Source organism: Sceloporus undulatus, chromosome 5 (genome assembly GCF_019175285.1).
Source record: "Sceloporus undulatus isolate JIND9_A2432 ecotype Alabama chromosome 5, SceUnd_v1.1, whole genome shotgun sequence".
Lineage (NCBI taxonomy): Eukaryota > Metazoa > Chordata > Lepidosauria > Squamata > Phrynosomatidae > Sceloporus > Sceloporus undulatus.
In genome coordinates this window covers 55,826,466-55,854,436 of record NC_056526.1, presented here as the reverse complement: position 1 = coordinate 55,854,436, position 27,971 = coordinate 55,826,466, and the positions used below count along the sequence as shown (strand labels likewise).

Here is a 27,971-nt window from a genome sequence, read left to right as displayed (position 1 = left end):
CTCAGAGGGATTCCAAAACGCCCTCCATTTTGAATGCAACTGAGGCGCCTGAAGTGGACTCGGAAGCTTTAGAATGATGAAGCAGTCTACCATATTCTGTAGTCTACAGCGCGGTTACCGAGGCAACCGAAACGGCCTGCTGCAATGGCTGCCTCGGGAGGCGGCGGGTGAGGAACAAAATGGCGCCGCGCCGTCGTGGTGGCCTGTGGAGCGAGGAGGGCCGCGTCGGGGCTTGGAGGGCGTCCCTGGGGTGCGTGAGGGAGCAACCCCCTTCCTTGGGGGGCGGGAGGGCTGTGAAGGCGCCCTTTTAACCCTCTGGAGCCATCTCCTCCCATTATCCCCGACACACGCGGTTAAAAGTGGGTTATTTCTGCAGTGCGGATGCAGCAGCACCAGCAGCCTCTATCTTAACCCCTTCCTTTGGCCTTTAACTTCTTTACCCTCCTTCTTCTTCCTTGCCTCCAAATGGGTCCAAAGCGACGCCGGTGGCTCCCTCCTCCTCCTCCTCCTCCTTCCCCTTTAGCTTTGGCCTTATTGCAACGCCTCTGTAAGGTAGGTCCAGGCAGGGAGTGTTCCAGGCTTCCAGAGGGGAAAAAATGTACTGGACGTTGCTCCAAAACACACTGCAGGAATACATAATCCAGTTCTGAGACCGCTTTAACTGCCCCTGGCTCAGTGCTAGGGAATCCTGGGAGTTGTAGTTTGTTGCAGCACCCCAGAGCTCTCTCTCTTAACAGAGAAGGCTAACATGTCTTTCCACAAAAACTACAGCTCCCAGGATTCCCCAGCATTATTGAGCTTTGTGAGACATTTAAGGCCCAAACAGACAGGCCAAAATAAAGCCGCTTCTGGTCACTTTGGAGGTATGCTGTTTAAATGATGCATGTGTCCTAAGAGGCCGGAAGCTGCACCAAAGCCTCTTAAGATGCATGTGTCGTTTAAATGGCATACCTCCAAAGTGACCCGAAGCAGCTTTATTTTGGCCGGTCTGTTCAGGCCCATAGTCTTCTCTAAACAGAGCTCCAGTGGCTCAACAAGCGACAGATCACAGGACTCCATAGCACTGAGTCCAGGGCAGTTAAAAGTGGTGTCAAACCGGTTTGTTTCTGCAGTCCAGATGCACGGCCAAAGTCATGCTCAGAATTGGAAGATGTGTCAGAATCCCTCCTGGGCAGAATGGCTGAAATGGAGGTCATGTCCTGGAAAAGGAGGACGCTTGTTCACCCTGGGTAGGCCAGCCTGAGAGTGACTGACCAGCCCAAGGCTTTCTCAGTGGCAGTAGGGTTGACCAGATGTCCTACCCAGAAAGGAGGACAAGGCACAGCAAGATAGAGGACATTTCACAAACAAAATGTAAGGCGTTGCAAAATAAAAGCAAAAAGCACTCAATATATATATATATATATATATATATAAGAATTTATTTCATATGGTTTATTTACAGCTATATGGCATATATTTTATTTTACAGTGATCCCCCCTTTGTATCCACTGGGGTTTGCTTCCAAGACACACCGTGGATACCAAAATCTGTGCATACAGTGGATAATAAAATGGTGTCCCTTCTATAAAATGGCAAAATCAAGGTTTGCTCAAGCGGTGGATGCTTGAATCCTTGGATATAAAGGATCTGAATAGTTTTTTGTGGGTTTTTGGGGCTTTGTGGCCATGTTCTAGAAGAGTTTATTCCTGACGTTTTGCCAGCAGCTGTGGCTGGCATCTTCAGAGAAATAATCTGTGAATGTTTAGGGCTGACTGTATTTTTGTTGTTGTGTGCCTTCAAGTCGTTCCTGACTTCGGGCGACCGTAAGTCAAACCTATCATGGGAGTTTCTTGGCAAGATTTGTTCAGAAGTTTACCATTGCCTTCTCCTAAGGCTGAGATCATGTGACTTTCAGGTACTGAACTGTATTTTTCTGATGAACTTAGCTTTGTTAAAATGCCTTCTTGGCTTGCAGCATTACATACAGAACTCCCTTACACACTTCACACACTTCTTGCTCAAAGATAGATGCTTAAAATTGTACTTTACCAGCCACAAATCTTTGACTGAATCTACATTTAAATTATTTCATTTTCACCATTGTGCTGATAATAAAGCGGGGGGAGGGGGGGAACCAATGTTTGCACTGTGTGCTCAAGCAGCCCATTGCCTAACACTACTGTTTGCTGTCCTTTTCTCCTCCAAGAAACAAATGCATCCTGAGCTCTAGGTGCAAGTCTTTGCTGTTGTTCCTCTTGGGGGAAAAAGAGCTTCAGAAGGATCCTTCTTGTCCCCCTATTTGCAGCGAGGACAAGCTGCATTTCTTGAAGGGGAACAGCAAATGTGGCGTTACTCAATGGGCTTCCTAGTCTTGCTCAAAATGGGGGACATTTTGGAATTCCTCCTGGACAGAAGACTTATTAAAGTAAATCCAGAGCAATGTTGTTTTTTCCCAACAAGGACCCTGGAGTCATTTTCAGTCAACTTTTTATGGTGGCAGAGGTGAAGTGAGTAAAGGAATGGGGACAAAAAAGGCAGGAAGGCTGGTAGAGATCACACAGCTGCTCTTTTGTGCCATTAAACACACATTTCCAGCCAGACTGTCCCCAGACCCCTGATGGAAGGAACCTAATGAATTGTATTTTATTGTTATATCATAGAGTTCTAATTATTGCATTTTTATCTTTCTGCTAAATCTGCCTGGAAAGGGATTTGTATCTTGAAAATTGGAGATACAAGTAACACAGACATGAAGTGGACTCTGGTAACAGGGGGCTTACATTGCAGTAAACCTCAGAGATTGTGTATCCACACAGCACAAATGAAACAGCTTGACACCACTTCAACTGCCATGACTCATTGCTATGGAATTCTCGGATTTGTAGTTTGGCAAATTATTTTGCTTTCTCTGGTGCGTTATAGAGCGCCCGAGAAGGGTGCTCTGCCGCCGCCACCGGTTGTTACGTCCGGGAACCGCAGCGGCCAAACCGTGCAGTTCCCGGGTGCTGCAAGAAAGAAGCACTGAAATGGCGCTTCTTTCTGCGCCCCAGAAGTGGCACTGCAAGGCGCTAGTCGTGCACTCGTGGCGTCACTTCCGCCGTGCGACGTCCACAATGTCAAAATGGCGGCCCCCATGTGGACGGGCGCTGCCATTTTGTACGGACTCAGTCCGTAAGAGTTGAGGGGCGTCCGGAAGGGATGCCCCTTCTTAATGCTACTACGCCCCTTCCTAACTCTAGCACGCCCCTTCGGAGCGTCTGTAACATGCCACAGTCAGGGAACTCTAGTGGCCCCACCAAACTACACATCCCAGAATTCCATTGCATTGAGCCATGGAAGTTAAAGTGGTGTCAAAATGCTTTATTTCTCCAGTGTTGCAGCAGCCCTTGCCATGTTAGTCTGGAATATCAATATGCAAAGAGATCTTGTAGCATTTTTGAGATTAACTGTATGGAAGAAGTTGTAGCACAAGCTTTCATGGAATTGGTCTATTTCCTCAGATGCTTGGAGTGAACTGGTGCCCTGGAAGCACTTTTATAACTAAGCTATTCCATGTGAGATAGATGTTGAGAAGGTGGAACATGTCCAGAAAAGGGCAACAAAAAATGGTGAAGGGTCTGGAAACCATGCCCTAGACTTAGGGACCTGGGTATGTTTAGCCTGGAGAAGAGAAGGCTAAGAGGTGATATGATAGCCTTGTTTAAATATTTGAAGGGATGTCATATTGAGAATGGTGCAAGCTTGTTTTCTGCCACTCCAGAGAGTAGGATCTGGAACAATAGATGCAAGCTACAGGAAAAGAGATTCTAGCTCAACATTAGGAGGAACTTCCTGACAGAGAGAGCTGTTCTACAGTGGAACAGAGTGTAATGGAGTTTCCTTTGGAGGTCTTTAAGCAGAGGCTGGATGGCCATCTGTCAAAGGGGATGCTTTGATTGTGAGTTCCTGCATGGTGGGGGTTGGACTGAATGGCCCTTGTAGTCTCTTCCAACTCTATGATTCTATAGGAATGCAAAACTTGTGGGTATGGTGATGAGGCAACAAGTTTAGTTTTAATTATGGTCCTTAAGGGACAAAGGCTGGAGGAAAGATATTGCCTATAGTCAGGATGGGTGAATGTCCGTATGAATAGTCAAAGTAAATTATATTATATATAATTTATACATTGAGCTATATTTACATAGGTAGGGATGAAGAACTGTAGGCTCTCCATAAGTTTTGGACTACACCTCACCATTGCTTACTATTGGTTGTGTTGGGTGGGGCTTTGGGAGTTGTAGTCTAGCATTGGCTGGATGGCCACAGCTTTTCCCTTCTGTCATTACAAGGTTAGTGCAGGGAAGGAGGAATAAACTGCTTTATCTGCTGTAGTTCTCAGCCAACAATGGAGACCATGGGAACCAGAGTTCTAAGAAGCGCTTGACAATCTGCAGTAAAATAGTCTTAGTTGTCCCACATAGTTTCCAGAGTGCTGTGAAGGGAGACTGTGACAGCTCAGCTGGTTTCAAAGTGATTTAAATTTGTGGTGGTCTTGTTTTAACCGGTACCTTGAGTTTTACATGGTGAATCCAATGTATACATTGTCTGTGCCAGGTTTTTTTTTCCTGAGCATATGTAATACCAGAACATACTGGTAACAACCAGTGAACTCTGCCTCCTCTCCAGTGGTTATTCTGATCAGGATTGTATTTGTGGATTTTGTTGCAGGTCAGGCTTTTAATTAGAGAAATCAGAATAAATAAATTGATTGATTGATTGATAAATCAGCTGCATAGAAATAAAACCACTATTTCTTAAGTAAAACAGATATTTCTGTTGTTTCTAGATGGACATATGGATTGTACTGTAGCATGGGAAAGAAGCAGGGATTTGAACAGGCTGCTTGCCAGCTATAGTTTTTATAAATGCTTGTTTTTAAAAATAGTAGTAGTGGAGGAGGTTTCAGATATGCTTTCTTGTTAATTGGGGCTCCTTATTAGTCCCAATCATTAAAAATTGATTTGATCTAATACATTACTTAAATGTTCAAGTTCTAGTTAAAGAGCCTGAACCTCGTTATAAAGACTATGGCGCGTTACAGACGCGCCTAAAAGTACGTGCTCAGCACGTACTAGGGTTAGAAAGGGGAGTCACTTCTTGACGCCCCCAACCCTAGTACGTGCTCATCACGTACAAAATGGTGGTGCCCGTTCTACATGGGGGCTGCCATTACAACGTCACCACTGCGCCACCTCCAAACGAGGTGGTGCGGTTGTGACGTCATCATGCCATGCGAGGGAGCATAGAGTGCCCTTTCCGCGGTGTGAGAAGGAGCTCTGAAACGGAGCTCCTTCTGAGGTTTGTGTCCCTGGAGCAACCTTTAGATGGCCGAGCGGCCCCTTTCTCCTCCTCCCCGCCGTTGCCGGGTGTCCTTGGGGCATGAAGCCCCAAGGACAACCCTTTCCAGGCCGTGGGGAAGCGGGCCTTTTGCCGCTTCCCCGCAGCCTGGAAAGTGGCGGATCGGGGCCTTGAAGGCTGCCGTTGTGGCAGCTGAGGCCCTGATACAGCGGGGAAAGGGCCGCTTACAGGCTGCCCCAAACGGGCAGTCTGTAACGTGCCTACCTTTATGATGCTGTTCCTTTAAATAATCATAAATAACATTGGCCTGTTACAGACTGCTAAAATAAAGCTGCTTTGAGTGTCTTTGGAGGTATGCTATTTAAATGATGCATGGGTCCTAAGAGTCCGGAGGTTGCGCCAAAGCCACACTCCACTCCTAAGCACTGGAGTGCAGCTTTGGTGCAGCTTCTGGATTCTTAGGGTGCATGCATCATTTAAACAGCATACCTCCAAAGAGACCCAAAGCAGCTTTATTTTGGCAGTCTGTAACATGCCATTGTTTTCTTTTTGATGCCTGAGATGGAAACCAGTTCTTGAATAAGTGACCCAATTTGCCATTCGCTTGTGTCTTTTCTGTATTGTCCTTTGGCCGTGTGCAGAGTGCACATATAAGGATGTAAGGAAGAGAGGTGAACAAAATGGAATTCATTCTTTTTCCATGGCACTAGTTATTTCTAAACAAACTAACAAAAAAGTTCTTATCTCTAGCCCCCAGTATCATGGGTGTTAGTTAAACTGAAAATTGTATGTTTTCTTCTTTTTTCCTTTTTGGGTAACAAACTTAATTCCAAAAGGACAAGAAAGATGAAAAGCCTCTTAATTTTCCTGTGGTCTTGCATCCAAGTCTTTTTCTCCCAGCTTGACTGTACTATTGGGAACAAGTGTGGCTGAGAGGAATGCATACAGTATCCAAGTATGGGATGTAATGTGCAAAAGGGTTAATTTTCCCTCACTCATTCACCCCTCATTGCTATCACCATCAGGGACAACTTGGATTATTGAAATTGATTTCTTTTGGATTTTTACTGGTTATACATTGCACATTGGAAAGCTATCTTGTTTGTTCAGTGTTTGATGTTACATTCTGTTACTTAGTTAAACAATTAATTCAAAGCATAATATCTCTGCTTCTTCTCACAGGTGATTGGCCTCGGATTTTCCATGCTGTTTTATTCATGGGACGAATTCAACAAAAATTATTTCAAAATGATAGCGAACATTATCATTTTGAGTGTCCTGATTTGCATTTCTTTATCGTTTTGGATTGTGTCCATGACTGCAAGTACATATTATGGTAAGGCTTTAAACTGTTGGGTTTTTTAAAATTAAACAGAACTTCATCTGCAACATTTTTGTGTATTTCCTGTAGCCACACATTACTACTAGGGATGGTGTTGGAGTCCAGGGATGATCTCATTTGGAGATCAGAGATCTACTAGATCTGTTTTGGACTGTAGCTGGGCTTCCTGGAGTCTTGAGGTAGTACAACCTAGATGCAGTAAAAGGCTTGAGTGTGAATCTGAAAAAGCCTGGAGTATAGAGATTCCAGAGCAGGGTTAGCTTGAACAGTGACGAAGTAGACTCTGCCCCAGCCATTCATAGCAGGAAGGCGAAGAATACCTGAAGCTGGCAAAACAAGATTCATTCCTCCCTAATCTGTGTGAAATCTGCTTTGACTTCTGAACAGAACTTGGACATGCTCACATCATGGCAAAAGTAGTTTCCATGAACTGGGGAAAGGGAATAAAGCAGAGGTGGGCAACTACATGGGACCAGGGACCAATTCCTCCTCCCCCCCAGACCCTCCATCCTAAATACAGTCGGCCCTTCTTATACACGGATTTTTTATACACGGATTTAAGCATACACGGTTTGAAAATGTTCCAAAAAAGTATAAATTTACCTTGATGTTCCATTTTTTATTAGGGACACCATTTTGCTATGTCATTATACTTAATGGGACTTGAGCATACACGGATTTTGTATCTCCTTTTTCTGTGTAAGTTTCTCAAAATGGTGGTAGGAAGTAAAGGTTCATCTCTTCCTATCATCATTTTGATAATAGCTGCAGAAAAAAACAGGTATTGGGGTGATACAGGGTTCTGGGATGTTAGTGGGGATTTCATGTTTTCATGCATGGGGGGGAGGTTTCTGTATGATTTTAGAGAAAAAATGCCAGAAAATGGAACCACGTTTTGTGTTGTTGTGCAGGGTAGTAAGAGGGTGATTATAGAACGTCATAACTAATGGGCTTGTAGGATCCTTGTAGGCTTGAGGTGTTGATTTTTGTGTCCTCTTGGATTGTAATTCCCATATACAGTCAGCCCTCCTTATCCATGGAAAGAAAAGAAACTTAAAAAGAAAAGAAACTTAAAAAGCTGGCAGGTGCCTCTGTATGGAGAGCCTAAGGCTTTCCATTAAAGATTGGACCGCGGGTGTGGATTGCTCTTGCAGGCTCCTCGCCCCCGCTTTCCACTCGCACCTTGGAGCTGCGAACTTACTTCTGTTTCCAGTGCTGGGGTGCGAGTCCAAGCCCTCCTCCGAGCCCCCTCTGATCCCCCTATATCTAGGGGGGAATTCTGAAGTTCCAAAGGTTGATTTGAAACCTCAAATCCCGCCGCCAACCAGAACGCCTCTGGAGCTATCTGGAGTCCATTCAGCGAGGCGCCATGTCCCAACCGGAAGAATCTACTCTGGTTTGCAGTAGATTCTAAACTATTTGCAAAGTACAGATAGCAAGGGAAAAGTCGGTCTAGTATCATAAGAAGAATCATTTTGATGGGTCTGCCTTTTAAAATGAATAAAAGCCACATGAGCTTTGATCCTTAGGCAGTTAGGATTTTTAAACAATTCAATGCTGTTATCTAATGTACAGTGAAATCTTGCATTTCGGCCAGTTTGTGACATACTAAATGCTGTTCGTTTGTTTTAACAACTTTAGGTACTTTGCGACCAATTTCTCCATGGCGGTGGCTTTTTTCAATCTTAATTCCATTAATAATTGCTTCAAGAGGATTTAAGAAAAAGAGCCTTGATCATGGGGGAGCAATAGGAGGTATGCTTTTGAATCTCATTTTGGTTGTGCATATATTTTATAGATACAGTGATGGCACAGACACCCATCTTTCCATGGAAAATTCATTATTATGATTATTAGTGATTTTTGGCTGCAATGGTTTTGGTTGATGTTTAAGCTACTATACAGATACTACCAAGTCTCTATGACAGTTATTGTTACTTCGGGGAGGATGGAAAAATAAATTATATGGACATTGTCTAGCAGACTTGAAGTTGCTGGAACCTCTCTAGTGTAAATGGCAAATTGTTTGGAATAAAATACATTGGCCAGAATCCTAATGATGCTGTATACCAATTCATTATGCCAGCATAAGACACTTTTGAAGTGATCCACAGTAGTTGCAATGAGACAGCGGTGAAGACTGTCATTGTCACTAAGAAAGCTGTCCTAATGGCTCCTGATCTGCTCCCTCTCCTCCCCCCCCCCCGATAGAATGTTTCCTCCCTGCTATCCACCTCTCTGTGTTGCTAAAGCAAATGTCATAGTTCTGTTCATGACCACCTACATTGCCTTAGTTACTTGAAGCAACAGAATCATGGCCACTGTTAGTAAATTTAGTGCCATCAATAGCGTGGTTGTGTTCCAGGAAAGTGATAAGATGTTGTGGTCTTGAACAGTGTGCCTCAAAGTGGTGGTCCATAGATTGTTGCTCACCAGCTACAGGTCCTATGTGAGTTTCCAGGAAAGAAAGGGGGGAAATTGTAAACAGTGGGTAAAAATGTGGTATAAGTTCGTGCCACATTGAGGGAGGAAATTGCCAATCTGCACATCAGATAGAGCTGTACTGGTCTAAAAGATCTACCAGCTAGAGATGGAGAGTAGTTCATGTTCAACAAGTGTATAGGTGAAGGAATTATCATAGCATTAGATAAATCAGTTGTAATCTGTAAAATTTTAACGTTTAATGTAGAAGGCTAAAACCCCAGAGCTTCAATACTCAAGAGAAAATGTAATTGCAGATGGGAGATCCATGAAACCTGGAACTGAAATATAGGTCAGGATTATATGTACTGTAAATATATGCCAGTGTAGTAGTGCTGGATCCCCCAGTTGTGTAATGGACACAGCACTCTGAATTTACCCACTGCACAACTGTCAAGTAGCTTCCCAGCCACCAAATCAAATAGGAAAGGGCTTGAGTAATAATTGAGTACAGAGGGCACTGCACTTAGCAGCCTTTGAGAAATTGCATCACAAAGATTGCACAGCTGTGTGTATGTTAGTGTAGAGCCTCAGCAGAATTTGAGTCATAATATACAGTATTATGCTATCCAGATGCCACTGTGTTACATTCACAGCACAAACTGAACTGGCAGGAAGGGAGATAACAGAAATGTGAAAGGCGGAAGAAAGAACAAGAGCAGAACTGAAAATCTAGTCTGATACAAAAAGTATACAATGTCGTTTTATAAATTGTTACATTTGCTTCCTAAATATAATTAAATTATATTTGTTGTTTTTGTTTTCCCTTAGAAAATGGTAAGCACTCTATAAGTGTTAGCAATAGCAAGTACCGCTTATCAGTGCACTTAAGCACTCACTAAGCGGTTTACAAAGTGTAAGCTAATTGCCCCCAACAATCTTGGTACTCATTTTAGCCACCTCCTTGGAAGGATGCAAGCCTGAGGCGAGCTTGAGCCCTTTTGCTGGTATTGAACTCGCAACCTTATGGTTTGTGAGTGAGTGGCTGCAGTACAGGCATTTAACCACTGCACCACCAGGGCAAGGATTGTGCGGAGATTAAAAGATAAGGGATTTCTTGTCCACAGGCTCACTATGTTTATTTTACACATTGATTTGATTGTCTTCTAGTAGAATATTGTACAAAGCAACATGTCATTTTCCCCACCTTTCTTAGGTTTAATAGTTGGATTTATCCTCACAGTTGCAAATTACAGCTTTTTCACTGCCATGCTCACATTTTTCATCACTTCCTCCAAACTAACCAAGTGGAAAGGAGAAGTAAAGAGGCAAATAGACCCTGAATATAAGGAAGGTAAGGTTTAAAAATTATTTTTTTACGACAACCTACAACCACATATTGCTTTTTAACTGTAAGGGAGTTAAAAGATGTGAACCATACTCTGTGAACTGGGATCCAGAGAGCCACTGCAGGTCAGAGTGATTAGAAACTTAGTAAGTCTCAGGAAGTCTAGAGTTCTTAGTGAACACGAAAGTCTGTTGCATGAGTGGAAAAACCAAATTTGTGTAACATCAAGTAGAATCATTTTAGTGAGCTCAGATCCTTGGGTGGAATCTGAGGGTGGATGGGGAAATCAGCTTTCTTCCACCTCTGAGCAGATTTATGTATTTAATCTTAGGAAAATGTGTTTTGTCACCATCTTCATTCTGTTGGGTTACAATAAAGTACACAGATGAAATATTCAATAAACAGTGAACAAATAATCAGTAACCATCTTTGTTTTTAATAACAAATGCAACAGTGTAATTTGTAATAAATTATTAATAACCAGTGTGGTGTTAGATTGAGAGCTGAGAGATCCTAGTCCCCACTTTGCCATGGAATTCATTGCATGATCTTGGGCCAGTTTGTTTTGTCTCAGTGTGACCTACTTCACAGGATTTTTGTTGTGAAGAAAAAAGGATAGGAGGGACCTTGTACATCATCTTCAGTTAACCAGAGGAAACATTGGATAGAAATGAAACTAATAATAATAGTTTAAATTCTAATCTTCATTATCTAAATTCATTTTTTCTGGAGTACTATTTATGAGCTGTGCCTTTTGGTTTCCCTGTTTGTACATAGGTGGGCAGAGAAATTGGGTGCAAGTGTTCTGCAATGGTGGTGTACCTGCAGAATTGGCTCTGTTATACATGATTGAAAATGGACCAGGTGAAATCCCAGTAGATTTCTCTAAACAGTATACTGCATCTTGGATGTGCCTGTCACTTCTGGGTGCTTTGGCCTGCTGTGCTGGAGACACATGGGCTTCAGAGATCGGCACCGTCATGAGTCAGGAACCGCGGCTGATAACAACCTGGAAAAAGGTTCCAGTAGGTAAGACTGAATTTCTTCTTTTCTAACCCAGAGTTAAGCAGCTTACTAAATCCCTTTTTGTTTCAGATACTGAGAAGATATACACTGACTGCAACTCATGTGCCCTTGACAGTGCACATTTGTGGCAGCTCAGAACCCCTAGCATTTGAACTCGTGGCCTAAATCCAGCCCAACGCTAACAGAGCAAAAAATTCCACTATTATGGTTCCAGTCAGTCAGTCAGTTGCTTTATTTTTGCTCCACCTTTTTGCCATGTTTGGGACTCAAAATATAAAGAAGTACAAATAAAACCTCATGTAACTAAAAACAGCAAAAAAATCAAGATTAAAATAGCATTAAACTGTACATAAAATTAAATCCAAGCATAGAATAAAAGTAGTACATCACACTAATACAGAAAGCTCTTATATGTAAGATGATCAGTTCCCATGTGCCTGGTGTTGAAGGTGACATGAAAAACAGAAATGGCTATATTTCTCCATAGCACCAGTTCCAAAAATTCACTTCCACTAGTGCAAAAGACCTTTGAAACCTTTGAATCAGGCCAGTGACACTAGAGTGTTGTTGGACAGTGTCTAAAATTGAGGGGTTATTTTCTCTCTCCTTTGGGATTTGTTTTCTAGAATATTCTAGAAAATATAACATAATCATTATTTTTATCCAAGAAGAGAAGAAAATGTTTTAAATTTAGGATTACTATGTAGAAAAGTGATATATTTGAAAGTTAGCTTCAGGTTCTGGAAAAAGATATGTTTCTCCTGAAGTTTGGTTGGCACCCCAATAATACTTCTTTCTAATAGGCCTTCAGTAATTTTATTATGATCACAGCTGTGGTAAGAGTTTTGGATGAGATGCTGAATTTCTGTTCTATGACCTCGTGCCCCAGATGATAAATCAATTTTGAAATCAGTATAGATTATGGATTAGTCGCCTAATCTCCCCTCTTCTGTCAAACTTGGTTTAAAGGTTCAGTCCTTTACACACTAGCCTGGGAGTGCCAGTAAGTCTCAAAACTCATTGGAACTTACCTCCTGAAGAGTCTGGATGACCATATTGTATGCAGTTAAAAATAAACACTGCCATCATTTCTTACCATGTTAGGCTCATAAAGGCTTAACGTTTCTGCTTTTCTACTAGTCCAGCATGTTTATCACTTCTCTCAACAAATTTTCATTTCCATTACTTTCTCATATCACCTCTCCCAATTGTATATATGTTTAGTTTTTTATGGGTTTTTCAGGCTATGAGGCCGTGTTCTGGAAGAATTTATTCATGACATTTCTTCAGCAGCTGTGGCTGGCATCTTTGAAGATGGCAGCCATAGCTGCTGGCGAAACATCAGGAATAAACTCATCTAGAACATGGCCACATAGCCTGAAAAACCCACAAAAAACTATGGATGCTGGCCATAAAAGCCTTCAACTTCACATTGTATATATGTTTGTCCAGAGTTCTGTACCACTCCTGCATCTGCTGAAGCAGATTGAGTCCACAAAATCTTATGTTAGAAATTCTTGCTTCCCGATTAGTCTCAAAAGTATGACTGGATTTCTTTATGTCTTAATACTGTATGCTAAAACGGACTACTATGGCTATCTCTTCAAATTCACACATATTGCAAGAATTCAGGAGTCAGTTGTTCTGAACTCTTTTTTTTTGGACTCTCCCACATAAATTTCCTGCAGCCTTCCTGTTACAGTTCCAATCATGGGATAACATCACTTTGACACTAATGCCAACCATGGCTGACTTTTTCAAAATTTGAAGGTAGCTTACTGACTATGGCTAGTGTTGGCAGTGATGCAAATGTATTGCTATACTGGAGTTAACATTGACAAGGCAGAGAGCTTACATTCCAGATTCATTTGGGTGTTGTTTTTTTAGGTTGGAAATGTTATCTCTGTACTAGCTTTGTGTGTTTTGTGTAAATTTCAAAGTAAAGTTGTATAAAAATAGATTTAAAATGGCCAGATTTTTCTTGTTTGCCTATAACACTAATGTGCTTTGTTCACACACACACACACACATCCCAAAACCCCACAAACAAACAAAAAGGGAGTTAATCTGTCTTCTTTTTACAGGAGGGAGATTTGTTTTTCCTTGTTACTGAACTATGTGTTATAAATGTACAGTTAATTTTCTTCCTCTTCCACTGAATGCATGTCCTGATGTATTTTTAAACTTTGTTTTAGGTACCAATGGTGGTGTTACTTTTATAGGCCTGATCTCCAGTTTGCTTGGTGGCGCATTTGTAGGTGTGGCTTATTTCATCTCCCAGATGATTTTTGTCAATGATCTGGATATTTCTGCACCGCAGTGGCCCATTATTGTGTTTGGTGGACTGGCTGGTTTGCTAGGTTCTATAATTGATTCTTATTTAGGAGCAACAATGCAATACAGTGGTAAGTTTTTAAAAAACAAACAAAACAGCAGCAGCAACAACAATACTTAAAGTTTAGTATAATGTTGTGTAACCTAACTACTGAGATAAGATAGTTTTAGATAAGATAATTTTAGATAATGATACCAAAAGCTTTCTTCAAAATGTCTAATTCTTAATAACTTCAAGGACTTTTACATTTCTGATCACCTGGAATGCCTTGCAAATCCTGTCTCATTTTGGTTTATGTTGTTGCATTGTTAGGTTTTTTAAAAAAATTAATTAAAAATATCTATATTTGTAATTTTAATGATATGCAAACAATATACAAACATGTTAAACATTAAAACACTCCAAAAACTTCAACATTCTATTATTCACAATAACATCAACTATCATACAGTCATACTTCCACCCACTATTTCCTCTCATCCCCGTTAATGATCATTTTATTCCCTTATAGATCTCTTCCATATACCTTCTCATCTTCCTCATCTATTCCACATACCTTCATCCCTTCTTCTTCTCACCCCCTCTTCTCACTTTCACCTTCAATTATTCATTCCTTCCCTTTCTTCAGTTTACTTTTTCCTTCTTCTCCTTCTCCCACTCACTTTCTCTTATTCTTTCACTTATTCATATCCTCCTATTTATCTTTTCATTTCCTTCCTATCTTGCTCATATTTATTCTCTATATTCTATTCTACATGCCCTTCAACTTCCTCTCATCGTTCTCATGCCCTTTTTCTCCATTCATCCAACTTCCTCCGTTTCCCTCTTCAGTGCTTACTTTATTTAAGTGGCATTCTTATGTCCCTAACTAGTTAATGCTCCATCTACTTAGCAAATATTTCACCTAATCTTTTCCTTATATCTATATATCATCTGTCTGTCTGTCTATCTATCTATCTATCTATCTATCTATCTATCTATCTATCTATCTATCTATCTTGATTCACTATTATAGAACATCCAACATCTTTTTCTGTTGAAAAACACATAACTGCCAATGTTCCTCATTTCTTTTCCAATTTTTTAAAACTATTTCCCATTCCTCATATAGTAAGATAAGCTGTATTAGGCATTGTTAGGGTTTGAAGCTGAATTTAGGTAAAGCTAGTAAGTAGTGTTGGAAAGATCCATTGTTAGATATAATGAAAATGGCACAATTCACTTTATCTGAGCCATGTAAACAGGACTGGGAAAATGTTACACAAATAATCTGTCTGAGTCAAAAGAAATGGAAGTGAAAGCAACTAAGTAGTTACTCAATTTCTCTTTTAGCTAACCATATCTCTTTTGGCAGTACATTTCTTAGGACAGCGTCAGCATCTTAGATAATTCTGTCACTTGCCCATCAGTTTTACTGTCGTTGGTGTGGATAATAATGAAGGGTCTTAAATATACAAGTCTTAAATTTTGTATTAAAACATGAACAGATTAATACGGCTGTGTCTTGTTCTCAAATAATCTGGACCTAAAGTATTTAAAAGTTTAAAATTTAAAGCCAGTTTTTGAGCTGGGCTTACATCAAACACACTTGTGACTGGTACAGCTGAAAGAGGATTGGAGTAATATGATCTGACCATCTAACTTAAATAGTTTCATTCTGTACCAGCTTAAGTTTCTTAGGCTGCATCTGCACTGCAGATCTAATCCATCATGACACCACTTTAACTGTCATGACTAAGTGCTATGGAATTCTAAGAATTGTAGTTTTGTGACACTTAGCCTTCTCTGCCAGAAAGCTCTAGCGCCACAATAAACTACAGTTCCCATGATTCCATAGCATTCAGCCATGGCAGTTAAAGTGGTGTCAACTTGGATTATTTCTGTAGTGGATGCAATTTTAGGGGCTGCAGCAGCCCCTTTTAGTGCTGGATCGTGGCAACTACTTGCTGCAGCCCTGATCTGGCTTTCCTGCGCTGTGGAAAGGGCACTGGAGCTGCCGGCACCACAGCTTTTTGGCACTCCTTTGGCACTGCATCATTTGGACATAGCGCCAAAGGAGCGCCGTGATGCCACCCGATGTGTGGTGTGGCGTGCGATGTCACACTGGCATGGGGCGGAGTCAGGGCATGCATACACCACACCCCCACTCTGCCCTCAGGCCGGCCTTTATCGCCGGTCTGTACACCCCATTAGTCATCTTCAAAGGCTGTTCTATGTAGATCACATTATAGTCATCTATCTTGGATGTAACTAGGTTATACAGAGTTGGGGCTTCATTTGGTCTCCATAAATAGAGTCTCAAATGCTGTATTAGCCATTGTTATTAAAATGCATTGTGGACAACTTCCATTCTCTGTACTTCCACAGTGAGAACTGAGTTCCAAAGGACTATTGAATGACATGCAAGGAGGAACTTGCTTCCCCACCCTAAATATGGTGATTTATTCTTCCCAAAGGAAAAATATTTTGCTAGTAGAAAGCCACAGCATCAGTTATGAGATCAATTGTGTTAAATGGTGCTTATTGCCGGATAAATATATAAAAATTGCAAACATAGGTTTTGTATGAAACTGCAGTTACTGTCTACTAATGCAAAGAATCCAAATTGAATTACAACGTTAAATATATTCTGCATTTTTATTGTCTAAACGATGAATGTCTTGTCTCCACTAGTTCTCAGTTACAGCCATTTATATACATTTGATGACACAATATCTCATTATTGGAGAAAACTGTATTTCCTGACTAGTTGATTTTTAAATTTTTATTTACTTCTTTCTTCAGGTCTGGACACACGTACTGGAATGGTTGTCAACCATCAGACCAAAGGTGCAAAGCACATATCTGGAAAACCTATTCTGGATAATAATGCAGTAAATCTCTTCTCCTCTGTAGTCATTGCTTTGTTGTTGCCTGGAGCAGCGTGGGGATTTTGGCCAAGAGGTTGACGTTGGTGTATTGACTCCCATATGTTTTATTTAAAGAAGCTGTGACCTAAAGCATTCTTCACAAGGCACTTTTATAACTTTGGGCTGGATTGTATTTTCCTGTAACTCTTCTGGAGGCATGAGGAATCATCAGGCAATTAAAGCTATGCTTCCTATAGCAGCTGCAGACATGCTAGGCCAAGTGGACGGAACACAGGAATACTGATTTGATTCCACTTCATTTATACTGGAATGCTATTCTTGCTTAAATGATTACAATTTTGCCAGTTAAGTACTTTTGTTCAGCCCATTCCTCACAGTCTGGCAACGGAGGAAATAAAGGTTAACTTCTTACAGAATACTACTGTATTCATGAAGCAAAACAATGGATCTTAACCTTTTACATCTCCTTTATACTGTATTTCTGTTGTGGGATGGGGAGGCACACTTTGGGAATTTTTCTCCTTTTGCTCTTAGAACATTCTGGGGAAATGACAACACAATGTTTGCGTGTCAGTTGAATCACATACACACAAAAAAAATCAAAATATTTTACAGTTTGGGGGTTGTTTTCTGAGTAATACATTGGCAAAAAAGATTGGCTCTTGCAAGCGTGTGTGCTATTTGTTAGCTGTGCCATGAAATCTAATAATAATTATTGATGTCCAGTGTTTAAATATTTAATTTGTTAAATTTAAAACCTGATGTTTAGAATATTTGTTTTGCCCAATGCCTGTTGATGGTTTTTATCCTAGCATATTCAACAAATGATATTCTTTACATTCATTCCAGGTAGTTCTGTTATTTATGATTGCTGTTGCTGTTTGTTTTTTTAACCTGAGAGTGGTGATAACTTGCAGATTTGCTTTGGCTATTGAAAAAAAGTTACTGCTTGATTACATGCATTGTACAAGTTATCCAATTCAGAAGTTTTGTTTTTACAAAGATGAGTTGGGGTAAAAATTACTCTTCACTGTATCTCAATGCAGTATATGACACCCCCCCTTGTGCTGATGAAAAAAAGAACTTCAAATATTACCCTTAGTGTGTATATCTGTGAGTTTAATTACAGACACAGTAAAATATGCTTCATTGTACTTTTCATTCTTCTGATTTGCAAATAGATCTATTTTCTGTTTTCTTATGTTTTTGATTGTACTAATGTTTTGTGTAAACCAGGTGGCTAGCACATTTAATTGTGTATTAACTATTAAGAAAGTATGAGAAGCTGAGACAACAAAGAGGATATGTCCACAAACTGTTTTGAAGCTGGATTTTATCCGGATATTATCTGTATCTTCAAAACGTGGTTCTTTCTGACAGATCCCACTGACAATCAGTGTGAGTTATTTTCCTATGTGAAATGGTATATTCTACAGTATTTCTAAAAGTTTGTCAGGAAAACACTGAATTCCTTGAAATGCACTCTTCTGTGCAACAGCCACTTGGTTCCTGTGCAACATTCAATGCAGAGAGACTTCTACAGTGTAGATCAAGCCCAGGGAATGTGCAGACTACTGACTGTATATGATCCCCATCTGTTCCTGAGGTTCACCAAGAAACTATGAATTTTTTTCTTCTGTTAAAAAATCATTTTGCTAAAAATGCCCCCATATCTGCTAGGAAGTCAATTTTGCTGCCATCCCCCCAGGCAGTTTTAGGCCCAGGAAAAGCCTTTTTCTATCCAGGAAGTAATGCAGAAATCAATATCCCATATAATTCCTGGTTATAAAATGCCCCTGTCAGAAAGGAAAAGGGACATTTTTAGCCCAAAAAAGGGTGCTCCAACCCTGGCAGTTGACTACACATGAAAATGAATAAATCACCCCAAAGTAATATTCTCATAGCATTACAGTGGTACCCCGGGATACGAATGCGCCGGGTTACGAATTTTTCGGGATACGAAAAAATCCCATAGGGATTTATTGCTTCGGCTTACGAAGGTTTCTTCGGGTTACGAAAAAACCGCGGCGCTATTTTCCGCCACCGGAGGGCAGCAGAGAGCTATTTTTCCATTAGCGCCTATGGGAATTCGGCTTACGAAGGTATTTCGGGTTACGAAATTAACCGCGGAACGAATTAATTTCGTAACCCGGGGTACCACTGTATTATTGCCTAATAGTCCAACTGGAAAGTTGGCCCCTCATGAGAAGATGGGAAAAGAATGAAAATGAGAAATGAAAGTGAAAGTTTAGAAGACAAGAAGCAATTGATGAAACAGGAAAATGAAGGTGGAGTGTTGTTGCCTCTGCAGACTTGGGTATGTATGCTGTTCATCACAGGAACAGAAAAAGTATGAAGGTAAAAGTAAGTTATAAAGGAGAGTATAAGTGGATTGAAAGATTAAATGTCTGAGGGAAACCCTCACATTATATAAAAGATACATACACTGAAATATTTTCTTTATATCTGTGTCCTTATAAATGGTAGCTACTGTGAACATAATTTCTTAAACAGATAGACCTTGAATAGTTTTATAAACTTGTTCAAATAAATCTGACTTCACAATGATGTCCAGCTCTTTTTTTATTGTTTAGCTGTTACAGATGATAAATTAAAATGAGATCAAATTTCTGGAGAGTCAGACCTTGAAAATTCTTCACACCTAGATCTCCTATATTTGTATTCCTTTGGTCACTTTGCTCACTGTTTTCTTTGGATGATCAAATTCTACATACATCTGAATGGTCAACTGAAGTTTTAAGTTACCAGAAATTTGGGGAAAGAAAATGGAGGGGGGGCAGAATTCTTATTTGCGGTCAGTATCTTCAATTTGTCCCCTTCCCCACAATAACTACACCCCTGAAACCCATCTGAAGGACACCCGTTTGAGGAAGACAGCTCTAATACAATCTGCCATTTAAAATTTCAGAAGGAAGATGGGCTGCTTTTACACTAAAAGACACACACTGAGCTTTTCTACATCTGTCTCTATTTTGTGAATACATGGCTCATAGTTCTGTCTCCTATATCACATTGTGTGTGAACTGTTGCAGCTGAAATGTTCAATGATAGTGAAAGACTTTAAACATGATGTTCAAAATATGTTATGTGCCTTCAAGTCATTTCCGACTTAAAGCAATCCTAAGACATTCATGGTAATATTTGTTCAGAGGGGATTTGCCTTTGTCTTCCTCTGAAGCTAAGTGTGTGCGTCTGGGGGTTTGAACTCTGATTACTACATCATGCTGGTCCTGTTGTTGTACAGGCTGCTCCATGTATGTATGTATGTACCGTATAAAAATTAAATTAAATTAAAAGGGTGGGCAAAGTGTGCCACCCCTAGAAGTTGCTGAACTGCAGCTTCTACCATCTTTCACCATTGTCAATACTGGCTAGGGCTGATATTACACAGTGAAGTAAATATATGGATGACTGCACTTGCCCAACCTCATGCATGGAATCCATTTAGCTTTGTAAAGTTACTTCATCTTAAGCCTTTAATGGAACATAAATGAAAATAAAAGGAATAATGGGTTACGGTGAAGGCATAAAATACTTATTTAAACTAGGATGTGAGCATGTGTATAGAGGGATGCTTTTGAAATTGTGTTGTTGCTTTCCATTGCCTGTGGATGAGAACAGTGACTTTTCCACTTCTGTCCTATTCTCCAGTCAAACTGGATTTTCAGGTTTCTGTAGCATTTGGAGAAGTATCTGGGGAAAAGTCAGAAACTGCTTCCAGCTGCAATAGCCAGTTACAGTATTTTATACCTGTTGTAGGTAATAATAATAATAATAATAATAATAATAATAATAATAATAATAATAATTATTATTATTATTATTTATAGCCCGCCCAATCACAAGGAATCTGGGTGGGTTACAGCAATAAAAATGCAGAGAATACAATAAAATAAAATACAAAAAATAAATAAAATACAATAAAAGAGAGTAACGTGAGTTACAGAATTCACAGTTAGACCTTTTAAATCTGTTAGGTACTGATTAGAATCTACAATGAGGAAGGGCTTTTCTGCTCCCTAATACCATAATATATTTGGAAGGGCATATAGTTTATATTTCTTTGCACCTTAACTTGTCTTTAAAAGATGGATCATCCCTGGTAACAATGCTCTGACACAATGGCTCTCTCCTTCCAGTGAAAGCAACTAAAAAGAAACTGAGAACCAATCTGTTCTGTTTCACCTAACTTTAGAATTAGCAGAAATGCTCTTGCTTTCCTTATGATGTTTATACAATTACCAAGTTACCTATGCTGGACCAAGACTATTACTGCAGTAGGATTAAAGAGATCTACACTCTTCAGAAATTAGAATATTAATCTAACCTAGAGATTTGGCAGTTTAGCATGGAATCAAACAGCTCCCTCTTACACAGGCTGGCCATGGTATGGAATAATAGAATTCATATACCTTTTTGTCTGAGGCAGGACTCTTTTGTTTTTATTTGCATTTCTAATTTATTTATTTCACTTTGAGTAGGCATTGCTGTCCATTTGTAGGAAACATCTTGGAGATTAGTCTTCCCCACCCAATGCCCCTATAACATCCATCATCTCCAGCCTGGGCAGTAGCCTGCTGACTAAAGATTACTGGAGTTGTAATCTAACATCGGGAGGGCAACAAAGTGGGAAAATAAGTGAATATATTGAACTTTTTGTTAGATAGCCAGTCTTTTCTTTGATGCTAAGCATCCTATGTCTTTAAGAAGGCAGCCTGACACTACTCTTCTGATTTGGCACAGCTGAGATCTTTAATTGAGATAATAGATTGCTGTGGTGTCGAAACTTCATATAATTGCTTAGGTATTCAGACAGAGAAAACCTCCTTTTAATTGAACACGGGGGAGTCAGCATGCAGCCAGTATAAAGTCATGTTGTGCCTGGATGGAAATAATTTATGGAGGTGGGAGTGGGATGCTGATGGGGCAGACAACTTTCTAAAGTAGAAGAGCAGAAATGCAGTCTTTCATAAAGAAGTTAAAAATAAGAACAAATTAAAACAATTTAAGGTGGGGTTTTTCTCATTTTCCCAATCTCCAGATAGTGCTGTTAGTACACGTTATATTCATAAACCACCTCATTGTTAATTTTATATTCATGTCCACCGTGTAAATGGAAAAGATGTAAACCAATGATAGGTAATCTTTGGCCCTTCACTATTGCTGGACTCCCATTTTCCTTCACCATTGGCTGGAGCTGGAGCTGTTTAGAAGTGAATTCTAGGAACACCTGGAAGGTCACATATCTTCCCCCCAATGTGGTGAACATCTGTTTGCCACTATCTCTAGATAGTGCTGTTAAAATTCCTATAATTTGCTATTACCAACCATTTTGGCTGTGGCTTCTTCCCATCCTGTACATTCAACATATTTTTTTTTAAAAAAAAAAATTAAAAATGGTAGTGTGCAAGTTGCAAAGTCCAGTTTGCTGTGTCCTGGATCTACAGTTTTCTTATGTGATTTTCTTAAGTGAGCTCTCTGTGTGTGTTTCAAAAAATAATTAAGGTCTTCAAGGAGATTTCAGATTTATTAAATCAGCTTTTATATTTATACATTTTATTTTTACATGCTATTTTTCTAGTTTTTAAAACAACTAAGGTGTACCTTTTTAGAGGGTTGTAGGGGGAAGGAAAAATTGGTGAAAATGACCACCTTTCTTCCCCCTTCTATCAGTGAGATCCTTTCAATGGATCAATAATCTTCCCTGGATAGAAGGAACTTATCCAGGGATATAGCTTAGTATTCATGGACAAGTGATACAAATGCCCCCTTCAAGCAAATTGTATGGGGAGACGGGCTGGCAGCTTGTGGCAGTGGCCCTTTTAGTTAAATGGCAGCTGTTTCCTTCAGTCTCTACGATGGATATAACATATTGATGGTACAATTAATAAAAGCATGCATATATAGGGTAGACCAGGTGTGGGAAATGGATAGTCCTCCAGGTGTTTTGAATCAACTCCCAGAAGCACCAGCCAACATGGTCAGTAATAGTAAATTACACAAATTCTAGTCCAGGATCTCTGGAGTGCCAGAGCTTCAACACCTCTGATGCAGGCATTTCTGAGAATGAGAGCTTAGTTTTCCATGTAAGTTACACTATTTTTACAATGACTTGCCAAAACCTTCTTTATGGATATTGTAAACTTTCAGAAGATTCTGAAGGACTCTTGCAACTTCTCATGAACCAACTGAATGCAGCTCACAGACTCATAGAATTGGAAGAGACCACAAAGACCATCCCGTCCATCCCCTTGCCATGCAGGAATACACAGTCAAAGCACTCTGACAGGTGGCCATCCAGCCTCTGTTTAAAAACCTCCTGAGCAGGAGACTCCGCTTCTAACCATCAGGAAGTTCTACCCAATGCTTAAGTGGAATCTCTTTTCCTATAGCTTGACTCCATTGCTCTGTATTCTAGTCTCTAGAGCAGAAGAAAGCAAGCTTGCTCCATTATCAATATGACATCCCTTCAAGTCCCATCTATGACTTATTGATTTGATTGATTCAATTTATATGCTACCTTCCTCCTGGAGTGGTTGCCTCAAGGTTGCTCACAAAAAGAATCAGCTAAAACCTAACAATAAAATTTTAACACAAAAAGCTTAACATGTTTGGGTTTGTAAGGCGTGTCTGTAACTACAAAGACAAGGCCAAGGGCTAGTCTACATGTAAATGTACTATGTAAATCAGTGCACACTTTTGCACATTTATATTGGTGGTTAATTGTATTCACCTTCCTGTGCAAATTGGCATCTATTCACTCTCCCTCCGCTGAAAATGCACAGCCATTCAAATGCATGTGAAGCAGATGGACATCCACATGTGCAATAATGTACACGCCTGCAAATTTCCTGTGGAGTTTAAGGATTTTTTCAGACACACACACACACCCTGCAGAAAGCCTGAATTCCTGCAAATTGCTTATGGCTGGATCACATTCTATTTGACTGAAGGAGAAGTATTGTAAAAGTGTAGACTAGCCCAGTTGTCATATCATTATATTTGGCTGTTGGTGTCCTGTGTCTGACCAGAGGGTGGAAAAGGTACTTTTTGCTACATCAGTCTCCAGAATCCTTCAGCCAGCATCAATGTGGGAGTTGCAGTCTAAAAAGTAACTTTTCCATACTCAGTTTGGTTTACCAGCTCACATATTTTGCATGGCTGGCTCATTACTATCTCCTCTTCCTTGCTATTATGTTACCTTCACTGCACACCTGCTGTACGTTTTGAGGGAGGAAAGAACACCTACTCAAACACAGGGAGAGGGAGAAAAGGGAGAACTGAGATAGCTCAGAGACAAAGCACTAAGAGCAACAACTGTTCACCTCTTTCTCCAGCTTAACTCTGTCAAGGCCAAATCAGATTCCTCCCTTCCCATCTGTGAAACACTGATAAAGTTCCAGCAGACAGCCTTTGTCTGCTTAGCAATACTGTCAGTACAAACTCTCCCTGTGGTGGAACCAAAATCTTTTTAAGAAGCAGTGACTGCATCTGGAAACTGCAAGGAATTTTCTCCCAGACTGACCTGTGTCTTCCAGTAAAATGAGGCTGAGCATAGTTTGGCAGCCATTCAGAAAGGAGCACCTTGAAAATCATGTTCTTAGAATAGAACAGAATGTACTTTTCATAACTTCTGTGCCATTGGGAAATACAGCCAGTGACAGATGAATTTAATTCTTTCCAAAGCACCAAGTGACAATGTGGTGTGGTTTTTAATTTTAAAATCCTTGTCAGTAAAAGTGTGTTTGTTTTAATGAATAAGAGGTATAGGCTGGGATCAATAATCAGTATGAAATTGCTTTTTTGAGCCCCTTAAAGCATTCTAGAAGTGAAAGCTAGATGATAAAGTCTAGCTGTCTTCCTGTATAAAAGTCAGTTTCCAACATTTTCTCTCCAGCTTTGCAAAGTAACAGAACCCAGAGAAATGCAATATGGATAAATTACCATGTGACAATGCAGATAAGAGCTGGCATCATTTTTGTTGGCTGAGGGTCACTTGAGGCAACGAAGTACACCTAAGGTGCAATCCTAGGCATAAAGCCCCCATGAGTTCAATAGGATTTATTTTAAAGTATGTAAATGTGTATTAGGAGATTAGTGCACAGCTAAAAAAAGTTACTTACTACTGCTGCTGAATTCAATTTGAATTTGGGATACATCTGGATTTTATCACATTGATTTTTGCCGCCAATGCCACCAGGCAGGTACATTCCGGGTAACATCTGGCTAGAATCCGAATTCAGATGCCCGATCAGATCCTAGCCAGATGTTACCCAGGAAACACCCACCTGGCAGCATCATCAAAAATCCATGTGAATTCTAGCCGGATGTTACCCAGGATATACTTCCCAGTGGTGTCCGCAGCAAAAATCCATGAGATAAAATCCGGATGTACAGTGGTGCCTCGGGTTACGAAATTAATTCGTTCCGCGGCACCGTTCGTAACCCGAAAAGCCTTCGTAAGCCGAATTGCCATAGGCGCTAATGGGGAAAAGCCGCGATTCCGTGCGAAAAAGCCGAAAAAAGCACCAAAAGTTTTTTCGTAACCCGAAAAAACATTCGTAACCCGAAACAATAATTCCCTATGGGATTTTTTCGTATCCCGAAAATTTCGTAACCTGGGTATTTCGTATCCCGAGGTACCACTGTATCCTAAATTTGAATTGAATTTGGAAGAGCTACATCGCTTTTTTCAGCTATGTGCCAATCTCCTTAGTTAGAGTACATCTGTGTCTCATCTTTCCCCCAGTAAGATGTCAGACATGGCTCTTCTCCACAGAATAACCCTGTAAGGCAAGTCAGGCTGATATAGAGTGACTGCTTCAATAACACTATATGAATTACATGGCTTGGGATGGGCACTTGAATCTGGATTTCTGAAATTCCAGTCCAGTACTCTAGCCACTACACTACACTGGTTCTAGAATTCTGGTCTTAAGGATCTAACAGTACTGTTATTTTTACTTTATCTGCAATAATTAATTGCAGTCACTTTGGCCCAAATGTGTGTGGGGAAGGGATCAAGTTCTGCTCTCCAATATGAATTTTCAGGTAGGTCAAAGACTTCTGTTCACCTCTGACATTATCTAGGCTGAAGAACTTGAACGAGTTCCTCCCACCTCTACAAATCCACAATTCCCCAGTCAGCAGGCCCAGTATAAATTCTGTGAGCACAGAAGACATGTGCCATCACAGCATGGATCATTCCAATATTCCAGCCCTTCCTATATAAATCAAATGAATTATAACAACAGCCATTTAGCTTGCTTATACAAAAGGTAATTTCAGAGTCTTGTCTCTGTCAAATGCATGGGTGGACACTTCTGGAGGGTTCTCCTTTGGATCTTGGTGAGCTACACCATAATAATAATAATAATAATAATAATAATAATAATAATAATAATAATAATAAAATAATAATAATAATAATAATAAACCTTTATTTATAAAGTGCTGTAAATTTACACAGCGCTGTACATACAATCTTTTTATTTGGACGGTTCCCTGCCCTCAGGCTTACAATCTGAGATGGTTCTGTATGCAGGAGATTATTTGCAAACATCCTGCACAACATCCCTGGATTAGGATGACAGAAATCAGGATCAAGTGTGTATATATGTGTCTGTCTTCATGTTGCCTGTAGACTTACAGTGACTCCCATTAATTTCCTAAGGTTTTATTAGGCAAGAAATACTCAAAGGTGGTTTGTCTTCCTCTAAAATATAGCCAACAGTGCCTAGTTTTCTTGGGAGCCCCCATGTAATACTATGCTGGGAGGTGTGGTAGAGTGGGGAAGATGAAAAGTTGTAAACAGCATTCCTGGAAGGTAAGGAGGTGATATGCCACTTAAAGGTTATTTTGACCCCACTAAGTCTTGTTACAGACCAAACAAAAGCCCAATGTAAAAGCAGAAAGTGACCCAATGGTCATCTTCTAATTTATACAGAAGTTTATTTGGGTCATGAAAGAAGCCTAGGTTGCATTGAATAACCTTTAAATGGGAAATCGTGCTCCCAAGACTTTGGGTTTTCCCCCCCCCCCCCTCCGGGTTTTGGAATTCTGTGATTTGTAGTTTTGCAGCAGCCTCTGCCCATCCGACCTGCCAGCACTCAGTTTAATTCTTGGGGACTGGCAAATCATTTGCCTAATATTATCCTCAACCTTTGGCTTCAATTGACAGACTATGGAGCTGACTGAGGACTGCATTTTGCTTGTAATTCAGACAAACTTCTTTGATGTTTTGTAAGTTGTTATCTATTATCACATATCATGTACCAGGTGGAAATCATGTGGCCCTCAATATGATGTTTGAGAGCATGTTAATAAGCAGGCACAGTTCCATCCTGTTTAGTTCCAGCAGCTGAGGAAGGGTCCCACTGCCTCTGCTGTGTCCTTGAAGGGAGAGAAGAGCAGCCAGCATCTGCCAGACTTGATTTCCTGCCACACAGCCTCCTCTTTTCCTTGGGTGTTGTGTCTGTTTAGATTGTAAGCATGCGGACAGGGAATTGTCAAACTGAAAAGCAAACTTCCCTCTGCCAGCATCAAAACAAGCAGGAATTGCTGGCTATTCTGTCTAGGGCTCCATAAAATATGTAAAGGCATTTGTTCTATAATAATTCAGAGGGGAGTGCCATCTACAGGTTTTCTTGTACCATTTCTGGAAGGCATGAGGTTAGAAACCAATGTACACAATGTAAACCCCAAAAAAGAAATAGCTGATTTTTTTTAAAATCTCCTTTGTATGATACCTTCTTCTAGACTGGTATGTTGTCAGCATGAGCATGTAAACTAGATGCTAGATGTATATAATTTTTGTCAGAAACATGTACACTTTAAACACATTAAAGTTTCAGTCCTCTGCTAATACCTGTCTGAAAGTAAGCCCTATAGAGTTACTTCTGAACAGACATGCAGGATTACACAATTTATTGTTCAAGGAAAACTATGCTCTATACAATCATCATTCTAATAAAGAAATAAATCAGATTTCTTCCACATTTAAGATTAATTTCCCAGACAGATAAGGGAATTAGAAATTCTGAAACATATTTTATTTCAAGATGCGGGTGGAGTGGGAGTGGGAAGCATAAGGAATTTTTAAAACAAAAGATACAATTCAAAGTCTTGGGTATTTTTCCTGCATGCATATACACACTGCTCTGCCAACTCCCCAGAAGAGATAACAACTCTATTACTAGTTTCCTTGAATTTACCAAGTACTTTCTGTTTGAAAACATTTCTCCCTCCTACTTTTCTCTGCAAAGACTCCCATCTCCATTAGGAAGAGC

At 40.2% G+C, this 27,971-nt stretch overlaps 1 protein-coding gene across 4 annotated transcripts; it reads left to right on the top strand.

Moving 5' to 3' along the window:
* Window positions 1-24: 24 nt before the first annotated feature.
* Window positions 25-17,816, top strand: TMEM19 (transmembrane protein 19). Of its 4 annotated transcripts, none has more exons than XM_042470074.1 (7): window positions 25-250; window positions 6,503-6,656; window positions 8,304-8,417; window positions 10,300-10,437; window positions 11,209-11,460; window positions 13,653-13,862; window positions 16,577-17,816. In XM_042470074.1, the coding sequence occupies exons 1-7, from the start codon at window positions 74-76 to the stop codon at window positions 16,738-16,740; spliced, it is 1,209 nt and encodes a 402-aa protein (XP_042326008.1). In that variant the 5' UTR covers window positions 25-73; the 3' UTR covers window positions 16,741-17,816. The 4 variants fall into 4 exon arrangements, with proteins under 4 accessions (XP_042326008.1, XP_042326010.1, XP_042326009.1 ...); XM_042470076.1 differs by having other exon boundaries at window positions 124-167; XM_042470075.1 differs by lacking the exon at window positions 25-250 and adding an exon at window positions 301-552.
* Window positions 17,817-27,971: the final 10,155 nt, after the last annotated feature.

Excerpts from the sequence above, each read along its gene's own strand:
- TMEM19 (XM_042470074.1), top strand. The coding sequence starts at position 74 with ATGATGAAGCAGTCTACCATATTCTGTAGTCTACAGCGCGGTTACCGA. Across the intron at positions 10,438-11,208 it reads AGACCCTGAATATAAGGAAG|GTGGGCAGAGAAATTGGGTG; the intron begins GTAAGGTTTAAA and ends GTTTGTACATAG. Across the intron at positions 13,863-16,576 it reads AGCAACAATGCAATACAGTG|GTCTGGACACACGTACTGGA; the intron begins GTAAGTTTTTAA and ends TTCTTTCTTCAG.